The sequence below is a fragment of the Pelophylax lessonae genome (genome assembly GCF_965119305.1).
Source record: "Pelophylax lessonae genome assembly, chromosome: 4".
In the NCBI taxonomy this organism is placed as follows: domain Eukaryota; kingdom Metazoa; phylum Chordata; class Amphibia; order Anura; family Ranidae; genus Pelophylax; species Pelophylax lessonae.
The window spans coordinates 190,375,500-190,389,151 of record NC_138771.1 but is presented as its reverse complement, the minus strand read 5'-3'; the positions used below and the strand labels follow the sequence as shown (position 1 = coordinate 190,389,151).

The window sequence follows — 13,652 nt, the reverse complement described above, 5'->3', positions numbered from 1 at the left end:
AGATTTACCAAAACCATATAATATGAGGTCAAATCTAAACACTTTCACTTTGTATGGAATCAGGCAGGCCCCTGCACTACATAGTTGAAGGTAAATCTACTAAAGGAAATCTAACCACAAAAGTTGTATAGTGTGTATCCAGCTTTACTGTACTAATGCCACTGGCAGGGAAGGGGTTAACACCAGGGGCGATCCTAGGGTTAAGTGTGTCCCTAGGGGATACTTTCTAAGGCCTCTTTCACACGAGCGCACTGCCCGACGGAGTCAGTTCTGCTCAGCGGGGGATCGATCTGCCGATTCCCGCTGAGCAGACGGATGACTGCTCTGTCTCCACTCTGTGTGCAGAGACGGAGCTGTCAGGTCCCCGCTGTCCTCTATGGGGAGATCAGATGAGAATGGACCGCCTGTCTGTTCTCATCCGATCCTCCAGACGAATGGGAAATAGGGTTTCAATCCATCCGGATTTCACGGACAGGATCGGATCGGATAGCAGCGGGTGTCAGCGGAGATGTCTCCGCTGACACCCGCTGCCCCATAGAGATGCATGGATCGCCAGTGTGAAAGGGGCCTAACTGTGTGGGATAGACTGACTAGTCACTAGATGAACATAGAGATCTGGGTTCCTGAATAGCAGGAAATTCCCTCCTCCTACCTAGCCTGCATACCCTGTATCAGAAAAGACCCGTGTATTTAACTTTTTTAATCTGTCCAGTCATGTGATTCAGCAGTTTCATCTCATCTCCTGTGTGAGGGATCACTTGACAATAGCTGTGAACTCGAAGAGCAGTGACTGAAGCCCCAACACAGCTCCCCCCTCTCCCATGCAGCAGCTGCTGACTGACACAGGAGCTGGAGCTACTGGATCACATGACCGGTCAGGATTTAAAAAAAAAGTAGGCACCTATTTTTTTTTAATGGGGTATGCAGGATAGGTTTGAGGAAAGATGAGGAATGTTTTTAAGAATAGTTACAGTTAGTCTTACCTTCCACTTTAAAGTAGGGCACAAAAGCAATTGAAAGGTGATTTTTTTTTACATAACTGCTTCCACTTTTTTTGAATCTCATTGCAGCTGATCATCAGCTTCTTTTAGCCACTTCTTGTCTACATGCACTCAATCCAAAGTGATTTAGCTCATGGCAGATTGTTGACTGGTGCTTCGTCACGCTTTTCCTGTCATCCAACAATGCAAACAGACAGCAACACCAATTATTCCTGTTTCTTTTTGAATCACTAAGCTTTATTGTTCACACTTTGTTCTTTTGCTGATCCCCCACTGAACAGGCGGACGGCAGCTCCGTCTCTGCTATGTGTGCAGAGACGAAAGTGTCAGATCCCCGCTGTCTTCTATGGGGGAATCGAATGAGAAGGGACTGCCTGTCCGTTCTCATCCAATGCGATCCACCACACAGATGGAAAATAGGGTTTCCATCCATCTGGATTTTACAGGATCGGATCGGATGGCAGCGGGTGTCAGCGGACATGTCTCCGCTGACATCTGCTGCCTCATAGAGATGCATCCACTCAGAACCGCCTGAAAAACTGACAGGCAGATCTAAACGGTCCGCATGTGTGAAAGAGGCCTTACTTTCTTGTCCCCTTATACAGTATACCGTGGAGTGTCACCGAGGCTCTGGTGAGCCGATCAGAGGGAGATTAAGGTGGAGAGGAGTCAGCAACATTCCAGTTTTAGTATATCCCCAGAAGGGAACTGCTTTGTCTGGCCCACTGGTAACACAGGGGTCAGATTATAAGGCACTATTATTTATTTCTTGCACTAGCACTTTTGTTCATATGCTAGCACTGCACAGTGGGATGTCTCATTGATGGAATTCGTTGTAAGACACATATGATATATGGACTGAATGCTTTATTTTCAATATCACTATGGACTGAATGCTTTATTTTCAATATCACTTTATTTAGTAATGTTGTATTATCAATTTATTTTTTATTGGCGCAACTCTTTATTTCTGTAGTATTGTCTGTTATTGTGTGTAGTGAAAACACTTTGTTAGTGTTAGCAGGCATTGGGTGGTTTTTATTTTTCATTATTTATGACACTATATGATTGCGCTGATTTCATTTTTTTACGGCACAGTTTCTCTTTTCGTAAGCCCCAGGTTGGAAGAATTGCTATGCTCAGGGAACAATAAAACTTGCTGATTCGAACAGTAATGTGGGATTCATCTGTGTTGCTGTAGGTTTACATTGTTAACATTTGAGTTTAGGTCCACAGTGAAAGCCAAACTAGAATGTTTCATGCAAGTAGTCATAACCCAATCCATGAAGAGCATAGTCAAATTCTTCTAAACTCTTGGTTTTGTGCCAGTCAGCAAAACTTGCAACAGTTAGAAAACCTGGATGGTTGTCAAAATGTTCAGTAATATGAAATATATTAAAAGTAATCCTTAGACACTTTCACATTTTTCCTTATTCCTAGCCACAAGGCCTGTGAGTCTTTGGTCAGATCAGATATAAAAATGCATTTTTTTTTCAATGGTTTGTTTTCTGTAACAGAAATTTTGCCATCAGTCAAAAGACCTGGAACTGCTGGATATTTCACACTGCTTGCAAGTAACCAACAACACAGTAAAAACTGTGGCATTCTGTTGTAAGATGCTTACATCCATCAATGTGGCTGGATGTCCTAAGGTACATGTGCATAACACATTCATATTTGTCAAGTTATCATGAATACACTGCATGACTATTGGTTGTGGTTTATTTTTTATTCAGAGCTTTTGCTATAAATCCCCTGCTATAGCCTAATGTCAGTATAGTAACCTAGTAACAGAAAAGAAAACAAGCACTATAATGTCACACAAAATGTAGACCAACCTTTTTAGCTCAAAAGAACCCCTAAACATTTTCAGGTTTCAAGGGAACCCTTACTACCATGAATTCACTGGCAAAAATGTCCCCCTACATCAGTGGTGAGTAGAAATAATGCCACCCTTGCAGATGGCTAAAAAGATCATTGGTGTCATGCCACCGTCGCTGGCAAGTAGTATTAAAGCCCAAAATTCTCCAAACACCATCAGGTGGGAGGCCAATCAGTCACAGCTCAGGAAACCCCTAGCAGCCTCTGGAGGAATCCCAGGATGCCAAGTAACCCTGATTGAGAATGGTTGGCCCTCCAGCTGTTGCAGAACTACAAGTCCCCCTCTGCCTTTGAGAGTCATGCTTTTTTAACTGACAGCCTTGTAATGTCTCATGGTACTTGTAGTTCCACAACAGTTGAAGGGCCACAGGCAAATTGTGGCCCTCCAGATGTTGCACAACTACAAGCCCCATAATGCATAATAAGACTGACAGCCACAAGCATGACACCCAGAGGCAGAGGCATGATGGGACGTGTAGTTTTGCAACATCTGGAGGGCCATAGTTTGCATATCCCTTGTGTAGACCATAGTTAATGTTAACTGATTCTGCTGAATACATTCTTTTGGGCTCAGGAGTCAGGGAGTGTTCTACACTGATCTGTAAAATATGGCACTGATTAATGATCCTTCTTTTATACAGATAACAGATATTAGCATCCAGTATCTTTCTGGTGGTTGCCGTTACCTTCATATTGTGGATATATCTGGCTGCATCCATCTCAGTGACAAGGCCCTGAAATATTTCCAGAAATGCTGCCGACAACTTCGTACTCTAAAAATGCTTTACTGCAGGAGTATTTCAAAGTAAGGTCATCAGTCAGCTATAACAAAATATGTGTTTATGGAAATATATATATATATATATATATATATTTCTTTTTTTTTTTTTACAAATATACTGTACATCTTTTTCAGAACATATTTTTGAAAATATACAAATACATATGTAAATTAAAAGATATGTATTTTTTTTTTTAAGAATCATACTCCCTAGGTGGCTGCAGCTTCAGTCCGATGCTGCATCTGTCCCCTAGCACCTCTAATACTGAGAACCCAGCGATTGAACACCGCCAATTGCTCAGTTCTCACAGATGCCTGAGCAGAGAGCTGCTGACTGTCAGTCAGCAGCTCTCTGCTCTGCCCCCTCGCGCTCACTGGAGCACTGGGCTGTTGGGGGTGTGGGAACGGCCAGCTGAGCCAGGTGACGGTCCAGGCATGTGGGCGGATCCCAACTTCATTCTTCATTGTCACCATCTTGCCCAAGCCTGGACCGGCTACATCAACGGGTTTCAGCGCACTGTCTGCTAAAAACGGGTCACAGGAGTGCAGAACGAACTGCACTCCTGTGATCCACATGAGAAGTACACCCAAACAAGCTTTGGCTGTGCTTCTCCTTTAATCAAGAACTCTGACTGTGTTGTGTGCCAGTTTATTCATAAAAAGATAGTAAACTCAGAATCGTTCAAATCCGCTAATAGGCAGGCTTTTAATAACAGAAGAGACCCTAGAGGTGCAGCTCAGACCACATTTGCGGCCCGCCCTGTGTGCCACAGCAATTTGACTCCTGCGTGCATGTGCGGGAGTGACATTACATCATCCCAGCCAATCCAGCGCCCAGAGATACGAAACCCGGAAAGAAGACCGGGTCAAAATGGAAGCGACAGGGTCCAGGGAGAGCCCTGACAGCGCATCGCTGGAGGGCTCTGTTTGTAGGTAAGTTTGTCATAATGTGCTAGTTTGCAGACTTTACAACCACTTTAAGGCTGTATCAACAGTAAAGCTAAAGTACAGATTTTAGTTTGCTTTTGTCGCCAAAAGTTGATGGCTGATTAGCTGCTGCGAATTACTGTATGGTTTCTGTCTTACAAAATGAGCTTGATATTCTGGAACACTTCTATTACAGTGGAAAGTTTACTCTTCAGATATCATTCATAGTACAACCAAAATGAAGGATATTTCAATGAAGATTTATTAAAACTGGAGCGTGCAAAACTGAAGTTAGAAACTGATTGGTTGCCATGCACAAGTGCACCAGATTCTGAGTGCTCCAGTTATAGTAAATCCTCCCCTTTTGTTAAAATTCTGCACAATTGTCAGGCTAGGGCTACATGGGGGACAGTCATGATACTAAAATCTAGTGTTATCATTTGCTTTCTTACATAACAACAATTTTCATGAGAGTTGATACACAAGAAATGAGCAGATTTATGTCAGAAAAATCTTTCTCCCACAATCGAAGAATGCTGCAATGTAATCACAAAAACTATTAAGGATCAATCTCTTCTCCTTTACATGCAGTTGCATGGGAGTAGAAAATTAGACGCTCAAATGATTCATAAAAGCCTTGCAATGATCTCGGTGTGGATTTCAAAATGTGCAACAAAATCAGTTAGTTTACTTTTACATTATGTCACGACTACGGCAAATTTAAATGGAAATACTACCATATTGTTAATTAAGGACAGAGGTGCTTAAAAAGACATGTTTACTATGGGGTAAATAAAAGTGACAGCAGGAATCTGCACTGGCCAGTGTAGTGAATGAGAGAAGCCCTGTAATTCGCTGCAACACAGTTTAGTAAAAATAGCTTTTTGGTTATTAACACACAGGTGAAACACCAATGTGCATTAAAAAAAAAAAAAAAGAAAAATCCATAAATCCATGCACCTATGTAGCAGTAGAATCATCTAGCAGTTGTCTGTGGTTAGCTGCGGGGCTGAGCACGGTCCCAGAACTCTGTCCTGCTCATCTAGAGATTGCAGTAGATCCCCCCGAGAAGGAAAAGCGCTGACACCTACTGAGTAAGTTCTAACAGTTTGACAAAAGAGGAGTACATCACCAAGACGTGTTGCCCTGGTTATCTTTTAATCCAGGAGTGTAACTACACTGCTCAAAAAAATTAAAGGAACACTTTTTAATCAGAGTATAGCACCAGGTCAATCAAACTGCTGGGATATTGATCTGATCAGTTAAGTAGCAGAGGGGGTTATTAATCAGTTTCAGATGCTTTGGTGTTAATGAAATTAATAACAGGTGCACTAGATGGGCAACAATGAGACAACCCCCAAAACAGGACCGGTTTTACAGGTGAAGGCCACAGACAGTTTTTTTTCCCTACTCATGTTTTCTGACTGTTTTTCACTAGTTTTGCATTTGGCTAGGGTCAGTGTCTCTACTGATAGCATGAGGCGATAACTGGACCCTATCGAGGTGGCACAGGCAGTCCAACTCCTCCAGGATGGCACTATGTGCAATATGTAGGTTCGCTTTGTCTCCCAGCACAGTTTCAAAATAATGGAGGAGATTTAAGAAGACAGGCAGTTACTCTTGGAGAGCTGGACGGGCCTGTAGAAGGTCCTTAACCCATCAGCAGGACTGTTTACTGTTTCTTTTGACACAGAGGAACAGGATGAGCACTGCCACAGGCCTGCAAAAAAACCTCCAGCAGGCCACTGGTCAGTGCTGGTCTGGGGCAACATATCCATAGAAGGATGCACAGACCTCTACAGGCTAGAGACAATGGCACCCTAATCTGCCATTAGGTATCTGGATGAAATCCTAGGAGCCATTGTCAAACCTTACGCTGGTGCAGTGGATCCTGGGTTCCTCCTGCTGCACGACAATGCTTGGCCTTATGTGGCAAAAGTATGCCGGAAGGGATACCATTAAATGGCCCCGATGCTCACCTGACCTAAATCCAATAGAACACCTCTTGGACATTGTGTTTCAGTCCATCAAACACTGCCAGGATGCACCTCAGTCTATTCAGGAGCTTAGTGATGCCCTGGTCCAGATCTAGGAGGAAATACCCCAGGACACCATCTGCCACCTCTTTAGGAGCATGCCTCGACGTTGCCAAGCATGTGGAGGCCATTCAAACTACTGAGTACCATTTTGAGTTGCTGCAATGAAATTTCAGCAAAATGGACTAGCCTGCTGCATCATTTTTTCACTTAGATTTTCAGGGTCTCTTTGAATTCAGCCCTCTATAGGTTGATAATTTTCATCCAACTATGTGGCATCTAATATATAGAGTTTCTAATATATTACCCAGTCCATATCAGTATAGATATCCAGCATGTTTTTCTCCATTGAGATTGGATATATTTCCAAAGTGTTCCTTTCAATTTTTTGAGCAGTGTATGTAACCACTTAAGGAACAAGCCCATTTCTGACATTTGTTGTTTACAAGTTAAAATCAGTATTTTTTTGCTAGAAAATTACTTAGAAACCCCAAACATTATATATATATATATATATATATATATATATATATATATATATATATATATATATATATTTTTTTTAGCAGAGATCCAAGAGAATAAAATAAAGATTGTTGCAATACTTTGTTACACCGTATTTGGGCAGCGGTCTTACAACCAATTTTTTTTTTTGTAAAGAAATGGAATTTGACTTCCTGTAAAATCTATTTCTCTGATGTTCATTGACGGACACAGCTCCTGGTATTCATAACTATTGGGACATCCCAAAGCAGTGTTAAATATGAGGGGTGGGAACAAACCAAACAATTCCCAAGGCTGAACATTAGCCAACCAGGCCACAGGGGCTCAATCAAACAACCAGAGCCCACCTGAAAAAACAATACACCTTCAAAGAGGATCAGGTCCTCAAACAGCAGCCTGCAAAACCTTGCGGCCACAGGAAGCATACACAGATGCCAACACATCCGCTTTATAAAACTTTGTAAAATCGTGCACAGACGACCAGGCCTTGCAAACCTGCGTCACTGATGCCTGATGACGGAAGGCCCAGGAGGCACTAAGCGCCCTAGCAGAGTGCGCCTTGATAGGGAAAGGAGGAACCTTACCCCTGATGGAATAGGCCTGAACCACCGTCTGTCTGACCCATCAGGAAATGGTCACAGAGGAAGTGGACAACTCTTTTCGAGTTCCATCCGTGAGCACAAAGAGTCTGACTTCCTGAAGGATTCCGTAGCAGCCAGGTACACCCTAATTGCCCAGACCTCATCCAAGGCATGCAAGAAGATCCTCCCTGAGAGGAAGCTTCCAAGGAATGTCGGGAACCAGTCGCACCAGATTGTGCCAAGCTGACCCCACAGGGCCACCAGCGCTTCTATGGTCGCGTCTGCCAGAGGATCCCTTACCGAGCCACAAAGCTCTGCACCTTCCTGTTGAGCTGAGACGCTAACAGATCAACCTCAGGAGTGCCCCACCTGGAGACACAGCTGATAAAACACCTCTGGATAAAAGGGACCACTCCCAAAGGTCCATGCCTGCTGACAGATAATCCGCCTGCCAATTTTCCACCCTGGGAATGTGTACAGCGGAGAGGGCTGGAACAAACTGTTCTGCCCACCTTAGAATGCCTGCTACCTCCAAAGCCGCCAGGACACTTCTTGTGCCCCCTTGATGATTGAAATAAGCCACGGCCGTGGCATTGTCCAATTGAATGCGCACTGGACAACCCTGAAGAAGACTGTCTGTCCAATGATCCAGGCACAGTCTGATCGCTGAGTTCTAAGACATTGATCGGCAGTCTGGACTCTTCCAGTGTCCTGATCTCCTGAGCAGAATGCTTGCCGAGGACGCCCCCCATCTGGATAGGCTGGCATCTGTGGTGACCACTGTCCAATACAAGGGGAGGAAGGATTTTCCCAGCCGAAGCACCGGAAAATGAAGCCACTATATCAAGGACTCCCTCATTCCCTAACTCAGCCAGGTCTGATATTCAAGAGACTGTGGAGTGTTGTCCCATTTGGTCAGAATCTCCCTTTGTAGAGACTTCGCATGGAACTGTGCAAATGGAAACCGCCTCGAAGGTCATCAGGCCCAGTACCCACATGCATGTCCAGAGGGATGACCATCTGTTGGACAGCAGGAGACAAATTGCAGCCTGCAATTTCTGGAGTTTGTCCAGAGGAAGGAACACTCTGGCAAAGGCCAAGTGCAGAGTCAGGCCCAGATAGTCCAGCTTCTTTGATGGAACCAGGGTAGACTTCTGAAAATTCAGAATCCAGCCGAACTCAAGCAGAATCCGTATTGTGATCTCCAGGTTGTCCACCAGAGCAGAGGGAGACTCCACTCACAGAAGGCGATCGTCCAATAGCCCAGTACCCCCGATCCCCTGTTGGCCTAGCAAGGCTAGCACCGGGGCTAACACTTTTGTGAAGACATGAGGAGCAGAGGCGAGACCAAGGGGTAATGCTACAAACTGATAATACTCTTCTCTCACAGCAAAGCGGAGAAAATGCTGGTGACTGGCACATATTGGAATGTGAAGGTAGGCATCCTTGATATCGATAGAGGTGAAAAAATCCCCCTGACGCAGGGATGCCGCCATTGTTCAAATGGACTCCATTGCGAACTTCTGTACCCGCACAAAGCAGTTTAGCGCCTTGAGGCCCAGGACTGGATGCACTTTGCCTTCCTTCCTGGGGACTGTGAACAGGTTTGAGTAAAAACGTCTTAAAGTCGGAACTGGAACAATCACCCCTTGAAAGAACAGGTCTTGTACCGCCCCAAACAGGCCCTGTAAGCGGTCTGGGGACAGGCGCAAGTTGGCAGGAAAAAAAACCTTGCCAGGGGGACAAGAGCTGACTGAATGACTTTGTGGTGCCACTTGTCTTGCACTAGAGAAGTCCACGGGTACGGAACCCAGTAAAGGCACAGTTATACGGGTGAGGGCGCACCTTCATGCTGAAGAAACCTTGTCCACGGGTCTGAAGAAGCCCGATCTTGGCTTGCCAGACCAGGTTCATTTGGTCCCTTCTGAAGAGGCCCTGAAATGCTTCGAGCCCTTGTCAGTCGACCCTGAGGGATGAAAAACTTCTTATGAGGTGAGAAGGAAGGCCCACGTCTATGACACAGTTCCTTGCCCTTAGTAGCCTGGGAAAGAAAAGTACTCTCCCCCCCCCCCCCGTGTGACCTTTAATGAGGTCATCCAGGGTAGCTCCAAACAGGCGATCTCCATGGAAAAGATCAGTCAAGCCTTTTATTTAAGTCTGATCCGCAGACCAGCACTTGAGCCAAAAGACAAGCCGAAGGACCACTGCCATCAGGGAGTCACATCCAAAGAGGCATCACAGATCAACTGCAGCCCCTGAACCAGCTGGTCCGCCAGCTCGGCAAAGGCAAGGGGGTAGCTGTTCCCCCTCCAGGTCACGGCGTAAGAGCTTAGCCCACTCGTTCAGAATTTGCAACACTAGGGCAATGGCGAATACTGTCCTCATTGTCGAACCAGCCAGTGTAAATGTGGCGGGCAACAGCCTTCCGGTCAGCCGGATCCCTAAAGGCTGGGGACTCTTCAACCGGAATCATGGTTGCCTTGTTTAATCTGGATACCGGAGGGTCCACCACCGGTGTCACAGTCCACTTCTTAAGAAGGGACTCCTCTTAGGGGTAATGCATAGTAAAGCGCTTAGGGACCCCATGGGGACACTTTGGTCGTCCCCACTCTTTAGCGACAATTCTGTCATAATAGGCAGGGAAAGGAAACGCCTTTGGCGCTCTGGATGGCTTGTGAGTGCCAAATGGTACCTGGGCCTCCATCTTCAGGGTCGAACGCACAGATACAATCAGTGCATCCACCAGCGCCTTTTCGTGCGCGGTCGCAAACGTGGAGCAATCATCCTCACTATCCGAGGATTCCAGGCGTGTGGTTGCAGACCCAGCAGGGTGACAAACGTCCACAGCGGCCAAAACAGATTCAGGATCTGATGAGACAAGGGAAGGCGCGAGGGCGCTTTTTGCTTGCCCATTGCCCGCAAGCCACCTCCACCCAGGACACAAGGGACTCCAGGACCCCAGTCAGTGCATGGATGGATAGTTGGGACCCGGAGGGACCCACAGCCTCAGAGAGGGCATCAGATGGGGAAATATGCTCCGAGGGTGAGTCACCAGGGGGAACCCAAAAAAAAGTGTAAGACACTGCCAAGGGACAACCCCCACCACGCTGGCAGCACCACTCAGTCGCCAGGCACAAAGCACCAAGCAATCCTGAGCAGAGAGGGAGAGGACCCCACCAGACTCACCACCCACAGAGATAAGCACCTACAGCCACCAGGATAATTTGCACAACACGTGTGGCGATCAGGAAGTAAAATGATCCAGGAGTCAGCACCAGGGGATGAGGAGGGGCTCCCACCGCCAAAATCGCCACCCAGAGGGCTTCACTGTCATGGCCGCTGCTATTTTCAATGGCAAACCACAGCAAAATGGCCACCAGACTACACAAACATGGCCGTCGTGTATAGAACACACAGGCTACAACAAAATTACGGCCCCACGCTGCACTACGAGGCATACAGGGACCTAGCATTGAGAGACTAGGCCTCAAGGACAGATTCAGGCACAACGGGGGGCCCTGGCAGAAGCTCCCACCAGGTACAACCCCCCCCCCCACGCAGTCAATTGTCTGGTCACCAGTGGTGAACCCCCCCACCCCTGCCCCCACCCCAGGAAAGTGGCCAGACCACCCAAACATCCCCAGCATATGTGGAAGTGAGGGCAGTGGCGGCTGGTGCATTGGGGGCGCAGGGACGGTGCCCCCCCCCATCCATACGTTCGCCCCCCTAATCTACATGCGGGGCGCCAGATGCATGGAGTTTAATGGGATTTTTTTTTCTAAAGCACGTGATTAGAGCCAGAGGCTCCAATAGGCTTCAGAAAAGGGTGGGTCCTGGGCGCAGAGCACTGTGCCCTGAGCCCACCCATTTGTGTGACAATAGCACTTGGCAAGAGGGCTGCCTGCGGGAGGGAGGGGAACCTGGGGGTCCGACTCTTCCAAGGAGGGGCCCATGTCCACCCCAAAACCCTCCAGGGGGGACAGCTACTCCCCATACCAGAAACCAGGCGGGCAAAGGAGGAACACTGCGACTTGGGCCGAAACCCGGTCGTATGCGACCTCGCAAGGCATTTAACTCGCAGGCTAGTGACCGACCCAGCGCGGAGCTGAGGTCTATGCGTGCTCGCTGGCCAGACTGGGGTGACCACTGGATCTAGATTATCCAGCCTGTCACCCAGTTTGGCAGTTGATTGTAGATCTCACAGGAAAAATCCAGGAGGAAAAAATGTATCTAAAAATTTTTTACCAGGACCAAAAGGTCTCCGCAAGGAACTAGGTCCCTTACTCCTGACTAGGCATTAAAAAACTGGAGTGGCTATAGCAGAAAGAGGGAGTATACCCCCTGGGACTGCCCGTGGGTGAAGCCAGAATTTTTTTCTGCCTAGTGTCCTACTCCTGTAGGGGGCAGTATAACCCAATAGTTATTAACACCAGGAGTTGTGTCAATGACCAAAAGAGAAACACTTTTTTTTAATTAAGAAAAATAAGAAAGCAGTAGAGTTAGCCCAATTTTTTCCTATAATGTGAAAGATAATGTTACGCCGAGTAAATGGATATCCAACATGTCACGCTTCAAAATTGTACACGCTCGTGGAATTGCGTCAAATTTTGGTACTAAAAAAAACTCCGTAGGCGATGCTTTAAAAATTTCTACAGATTACCAGTTTAGCGTTACAGAGGAGGTCTAGTGCTAGAATCTTTGCTCTTGCTCTCAATCGCCTCACGTGTGGTTTGAACACCGTTTACATATGAGGGTGCGACTTGCGTACGCATTTGCCTCTGCGTGTGAGCTCAGACTCTTTATTTTTACACTGTTCCTTTAAAAAAATGTTTTTGATCTCTTATTGTAAACATCCCTTGTAATAGAAAAAAAGTATTACAGGTCCTCTTTAATGTGAGCTCTGGGGTCAAAAAGACCTCAGATCTCACATTTTTTTTTTTTTGCTTTTAAAGGTAAAAGGAAGGTTGGCCTTTTAAGGACTTTGGGCGGAAGTGACGTTTGACGTCTCTCAGGTCCTCTGAGGGCTTAGAGCGTCGAGTGGGGGCCATCTTGCCCTCACTCGACTTCCTGCCCAGTAACACAGGGGTTGGATCATTTTCCCTGCTTCCAACAGCTCCAGTAAGCGGGGAAAATGACTGGGAAGCAGCGGGAGGAGGGTGGGCACCTCTCCCGCCAACCATAAAAATGATCCTGTGGCGTATCCGCCGCTGGGACCACTTTTATGTGAAAGAGAACTGGCTATGTAAGAAAATACTATCTGCTGCCATAACTCCTGTATTTAACATCAAAGTAGCAATGTAAATACACGGTGGGCGGTCCGTAAGTTGATAACTGGGTACTAACATTTATTGGTAAAGTTGATCCAGGGAATATCCGATTGCCTCTTGGGGATCAGGAAGGAATTTTTTCCCCTGCTGGAGCAAATTGGATCATGCTTTGCTGGGGTTTTTGTCTCCCTCTTGACCAACTTTGGGTATAGGATTGTGTATATGGGATTATATGGGATTGTATGGTTGGGTTTTCTTTTTTGTTTTTTTATTGGTTGAGCCAGAAGGACTTGTGTCTTTTTTTTTTCAACCCGACTGTCTATGTAACTATGGGGGTTGCCCAGGAGCCGCAAGGTTGCCACCGCTCTTGTCCTTTCACTGGGCTTGCTGCAATCACTCAGTAGGTGTGCAGAACAGCATTAACTAGCTATTTTGCAGCTGGTTCATAAGAGCACCAGCTTGTATTTGTAAGAATAAACAGAATGACATATGTAATATTTTTTTACAGGGCTGCTGTTCTGAAGGTTGAATCAAAGTATCCAAATTTGGAGTATAGTACAGATGATCCACCACCATGGTTTGGCTATGATCGTCATGGTAACCTGTTCAACGGCATGTCACATCTGGAGGAAACAGATATGATTGATGAACCAATGGATGTATAAATCATCTCC

General features: G+C 46.2%; 1 protein-coding gene across 1 annotated transcript in view; it reads left to right on the top strand.

Moving 5' to 3' along the window:
- Positions 1-13,652, top strand: part of FBXL13 (F-box and leucine rich repeat protein 13) — a 307,351-nt gene extending 293,699 nt beyond the window's left edge. The window contains exons 19-21 of the mRNA XM_082255154.1: positions 2,519-2,653; positions 3,524-3,687; positions 13,487-13,652. Of these exons, the coding sequence (XP_082111280.1) occupies positions 2,519-2,653; positions 3,524-3,687; positions 13,487-13,643 (456 nt within the window). The 3' untranslated portion in view covers positions 13,644-13,652. The remainder of the gene's footprint in view (positions 1-2,518; positions 2,654-3,523; positions 3,688-13,486) is intronic.